This window comes from Crocuta crocuta, unplaced genomic scaffold (assembly GCF_008692635.1).
Source record: "Crocuta crocuta isolate KB4526 unplaced genomic scaffold, BGI_CrCroc_1.0 scaffold139, whole genome shotgun sequence".
In the NCBI taxonomy this organism is placed as follows: Eukaryota; Metazoa; Chordata; class Mammalia; order Carnivora; family Hyaenidae; genus Crocuta; species Crocuta crocuta.
The window spans coordinates 9,816,357-9,821,739 of NW_027533258.1; the positions used below are offsets into that span (position 1 = coordinate 9,816,357).

The following is a 5,383-nucleotide window of genomic DNA, read 5'->3' on the forward strand; positions in this document are numbered from 1 at the left end:
GGGCGGGCGGGTGGGGGGAGGAGGGGACATCACCTTAGAGATGTCCCGCAGGTTGAAGAGGTAGTGGATCTTGGCGGGCGTGGGCAGGAAGCGCTGGACCACCGTGTTGTACACGTCCAGGGTGGCCTCGGTCACCACGTTCCCGATGGGCTTTACCTCTTCCTCAAAGTCCTGAAGCTTCTGATTGATCATGGTGCCAAATATCCGGATGATCTGGGATTCCTGGGAAGGGGGGCAGTCACACTCACTCCCAGAGGCTCTGGGCCCGTTCGACGCCAGGGGGTGAGTTTAGCACTCAAGGGGCCAAATTTAAAGGGGCACCAAAAAAGCCCACAAAATCAAGAGAAATAACTTTTTTTTTTTTTTTTTAATTTCTAGGAGAGAGAGAGAGACAGCGTGAGCAGGGGAGGGTCAGAGAGAGAGGGAGTCACAGACTGAAACAGGCTCCAGGCTCTGAGCTGGCAGTCAGCACAGAGCCCGACGCGGGGCTCGAACCCACGAACCGCGAGATCATGACCTAAGCGAAAGTCGGACGCTTAACCGACTAAGCCACCCAGGCGCCCCGAGAAATAACATTTTAATGCAGTACTTAGAATTCAAATTCAGGGGCGCCTGGGTTTGAAAGCCAAGCATCTGACTCTTGGTTTCGTTTCAGGTCATGATTGCCCAGTTTATGGGATCGAGCCCTGCGTCAGGCTCTGCGTTGACAGGGCAGAGCCTGCTTGGAAGTCTCTCTGCCCCTCCCCCCTCTCAAAAATAAACAAACATTTAAAAATTAATAAATAAAAATCGAAATTAATGCAAAACATCCAAGATGAACAAATACCCACATTTTAAATAAAGATGGGCTCAGGACTGTGGCAGTTTCCTTTTGCCTCGGGCTCGGAGATCCCTCAGCAACCCCCCCATCTCGGATTTATTTAACACTGTGGCATTTGTGCACCACGAGTTTTTGGCTTTGACCGCTTTGACGTTGCATTCAAATGTTATGTATCTTGATGACTGAGGCTTCTGGGCCCCCCGCAGAGGCCTCGCTCATCTCCCCAAACCCTGACGCTGCCCTCAGCTGTCAGCTTAGCAGGATCTACATCCCTTACTGTCTTTGGGGCCCCTGAGCTCTCTGGCCACCACCCCCCGCAAGGACCACAAGAGCCGGCCAGCCACACAGGCTGAGGAGCCCCACCCCTTCTGGCTCAGGAGAAGCAAGGGCTCCCACAAACAGCGGGGTCACCCCACCCCGTTACCGCTTCCTGTGCGCACCTCTGCCCCCACCCCTCCCAGATCTGGCTCCTGGTTCTCTGGGACACAGATGGCTTGCCTCTTACGGCCCCCTTCCCCCAGCCCCCATCGCGCCCTCACTGTGGGGAAGGTCATGTTGATGATGTTGAAGCGGCTCTGCAGTCTTGGGGAGATGATGGTCCGTCCGCCCCCGGGAGGGCCCATGGCAGCCATCAGGAACATGTCCTGGAGGGCAGAGACAGGGCACGGGAACACGGAGGGTGTCAGCGGAGCCGGAGGGGCGGGGAGGGGAGGGGAGAGGGCCGGGACAGCTCGAGCAGGGACAGGGGACCGGGGAGGTGAAGAGAAGGAAGAGATTAGGGAATCATTCAAGTGACACATTTGTTTTAAGTTCATTGTGATCCATGTACCAAAAATAGAAAATGGAGGTAAGTTAGAAAATGTTTGACTACGTTTTCTAGACCTCGCCTTCTTTTCTTCTTTTTTCAGTGTGCATGTGCATGTGTGCATGTGTGTCCTTTTTCAGAAACACAAGAATACACTACCCGTCAGGAGAGCTTCTGACCCTGCGTGCCAGACAGATGGGTCCCCCAGGGGGTGGGAGGGAAGGGCTGCTGCCCATGGATTTGGAAAAATGAAACAAGATGCTCAGAATCCCACAGGTGCAGAGCCCGACTGCCCGGGGGTGCCCCGTGGGGGGACGCGGGACCCGAGTCAGGGACCACTCTGGGCAACAGCAGGGGCATCATGTGAGCGTGGAGAAGGCGCAGAGGTGGAGGACAGGACCCTGTGGTCACACACAAAGCACAGGGCGGAGGCATCGAGGAGAGTTCGCAGGAGGGACTGATAACTGAGGAGCGGGGCGGGGAGGGGAAGGAGCTGGGGGGCCGCCCCACCCCCGTGGAGAGGAGCCTCAGATCACAGGAGTCTCTCCGTCCCCCGGAGCCTTACTCGAATGTACTTGATGGTCTGCTTCGTGCGATCGTACCAGAAGCCATAGTCAATCCAGAGGCGGATCAGTTCCAGGGGGGGCTGGGACCCAAACATGTCCTTGGCTGGCATGTTTAGGTCATCCATGAAGGTGATCATGCTTTTACCCCCAAACGGCACGTAGACCCCCTTGGTTCGCTTCTCCACCCTGCTCTCGATGATGTTCTGCACGTTATTGGACGTGGTCTGGTGGAAGAGGCACGGGACCATTGCCGGGGTCTCCCCGGGGAGACACTCGGGGCTCGGGAGGAGCGCGGCGGGCCCGCGGACCCCGGGGGAGGGCCCGGCCCCGAGACGCACCTGCGCAGACATGTTGACGGTGAGCACGGACCACTGGCTGGAAGTCAAGGACTGCAGGACGCTCTGGGCGATGGACGTCTTGCCGGTCCCCACGGGACCCACCAGCAGGACGGGTTTCTGCTTGGCCACCAGGGCGCTCACCAGGTAGTTGTAGCGAACGGTGTCGACCGTGGGCACCATGATCTTGTAGAAGGGGGAGCTGGGAGGAAAGAGAGCCCTGCCCAAGGGTCCTGGCCCCCTCCTTTCCAACGCCCTTCCGCCTCCCGATGTTTATCTTCCTCAGACGTCGGCCGCCCTGCCTCCCGAGGGGCCTGGAGATGGGGCGCCCTGCTTCCCGCACCCCAGAACGGCCTCCTCCGGGAGTCGGCCCCTCCGTGGCTCGCTTCTGCTGGCACCGGCTCTCTGTGCATGTCTCCCACCGCCCACAGCCCCAAGCGCGCCCGCGACCCCGGCCTCACTTCGGGGGGTAACGCCAGCTCTTGGGGAGCTTCTCTTCAAATGACGTCCAGCTTCGCATCTTGGGGTCCACAAAGTACTCGTACACCGTGTCCTAAGGAGAGAACGTGTCTGAGGCCACCAAAGCCTTCTCTGGCTGGCCCGGGCCCTGACAGGGGTGCGCCCAGCCCACCGGGTGAAAGCAGGAGGGCGCAGGGGAGCGGCATGGGTGAAACCCCGGCAGAGCCTGGCGCTGGGGAACCTTGTGGGTGCTGGAGCACCAGGAGGCACGGGCCGGCCAGCCCTGGGCGCCCTGACCTTGTTGGGAAAGGAGCCCTCAATCTCTCGGAGGTAACTGTCGATCTTCTTGCGCCCCTCCTCGTCCACGGAGGCGCACACGGACCAGATCATGCTGAACACGAAGGTCAGCTCTACCATGGTCACGTAGTTCTCGCTGTCGGCCGGGTTCACCTGGATAGAACGAGAAGGGACGTGGTGTCCGTCCGTACGAGGTGGAGGGGCTCTCGTTCGCAAGCCGCCTCTGAGGCTCAGGGTTTTGCTCCCTTCCTGGTTCCATCCGGAGAAACCTTGTGCTTGTAGATAAACCTAAACCTGAAGCATTTAGGGGGACCCGAAGGTCCGCGTCGGTCAGCAGCTGCCCTGGCGCCCTCCTCTGCTGTGTCCTGAAGGTGCGGCGGCGTACGGCCACACCACGGCTGCCCTGAAGTGCCCACGGGCGCACCAGGACTTGGAGCGAGGGGTGTCCTGGCGACCTGTCTATAACTGCAAACAGCTGGAGATGACCGAAGTGTCCGCCAGGAGAGGAATGTTCTACAGTGGAACAGTGTGCAGTGGTTAAAGGCAGTGACCTTAATCTGTGGATGCCAATGCAGAACTCAAACCCACATGTCTGTACAGGTAGGGGACGCGTGGGACATGGTGTGTTTTTTATTTTTTTAAACATGTTTATGTTTATTTATTTTTGAGAGACGGCACAATCGGGGAGGCGGGGGGCGGGAGGCAGAGAGAGAGGGAGACACAGAATCTGAAGCAGGCTCCAGGCTCTGAGCTAGCTGCCAGCACAGAGCCAGATGTGGGGCTCAAACCAACAGACCGTGAGATCATGACCTGAGCCAAAGTCATGTGCCTAAGCGACTGAGCCACCCAGGCGCCCCTGACATACCACATTTTCTACGGCTGCCTACAGGCCTGTATGTAAATGCTGTTAGAAAGGTCTGAAATGATGCACCCACACATGCTACAGTCGTTACTCGTATAGACGGGGGAGCAGGACTGGATTTAATATAAAACATTTTATTTTTATTTATTTTTATTGTTTAGTTTTTTAAAAAGTTCATTTATCTTGGGGCGCCTGGGTGGCTCAGTCGGTTAAGCGTCTGACCTCCGCTCAGGTCATGATCTCGCAGTTCGTGGTTCGAGCCCCGCATTGGGCTCTGTGCTGACAGCTCGGAGCCTGGAGCCTGCTTTGGATCCTCTCTCTCTCTCTCTCTCTCTCTCAATCTCTCTCTCTGCCCTTCCCCTGCTCGCACTTTGTCTGTCTGTCTCTTTCTCTCTAAAATAAATATTAAAAAAAATAAATTAAAGGGGTGCCTGGGTGGCTCAGTTGGTTAAGCATCTGACTTCGGCTCAGGTCATGACCTCACAGTTCATGGGTTCGAGCCCTGCGTCAGGCTCTGTGCTGACAGCTCAGAGCCTGGAGCCTGCTTCGGATTCTGTGTCTCCCTCTCTGTCTGACCCTCCCCTCATCATGCTGTCTCTCTCTCTCTCAGAAATAAGTAAAACATTAAAAAATTTTTAAAGAAACAAAAATTAAAAAATAAGTTATAAATAAATAAATAAATAAATAAATACAGTACAAACTGTTTCCAGGCAGTGATTTCAGCTCAACAGACAAATACCCAACTTTAGTCTTTACTCCAGAAATCTGAACTGGACGATGCTGCTCTTAAATGTCAGTTAACCTGAACATTCCCAACCCCCTCCTCAGATGAGGCTGGGGGCTCCTGGCCACAGGAACGGCCGCCCAAGGCTTCCCATACGCCAAAGCCTAATAGCTATTTTTTTAAAAGGACGGAAAGATGAGGAACCAGATGAACTGTCCTCGGCTCCCCAGATACGGGTAGGAAATCACAGCGAGACTTCACGGTGTTAGAGGCGCACGTCTGGCATTCTGCCGCGTGTGCACAGGCACACGCACACCCGCGTGCACGGCTCCTCCAAGGCCAGTGAGCCCTCCCTCTGGTGTCCCCGCTCCGCGCAGGTCTGGGTGCAAACGCCCACTCCCTGGACGCCCCACTCCCTGGAGCTGTGCCCGCATGGTCACAAGCCCCCCCGCCCCGGCCCTGCTCTGCCCCCCCACCCCGGCCCTGCTCTCCCCATTCTCTGGAGTGGCCAGAAC

General features: G+C 56.7%; 1 protein-coding gene across 1 annotated transcript in view; it reads right to left on the reverse strand.

Moving 5' to 3' along the window:
* DNAH2 (dynein axonemal heavy chain 2) overlaps positions 1-5,383 on the reverse strand; it is an 84,094-nt gene that overhangs the window by 29,011 nt on the left and 49,700 nt on the right. Inside the window, 7 exon segments of the mRNA XM_077746745.1 lie at positions 29-222; positions 1,360-1,464; positions 2,191-2,415; positions 2,530-2,728; positions 2,988-3,079; positions 3,283-3,435; positions 3,668-3,795. Of these exon segments, the coding sequence (XP_077602871.1) occupies positions 29-222; positions 1,360-1,464; positions 2,191-2,415; positions 2,530-2,728; positions 2,988-3,079; positions 3,283-3,435; positions 3,668-3,795 (1,096 nt within the window).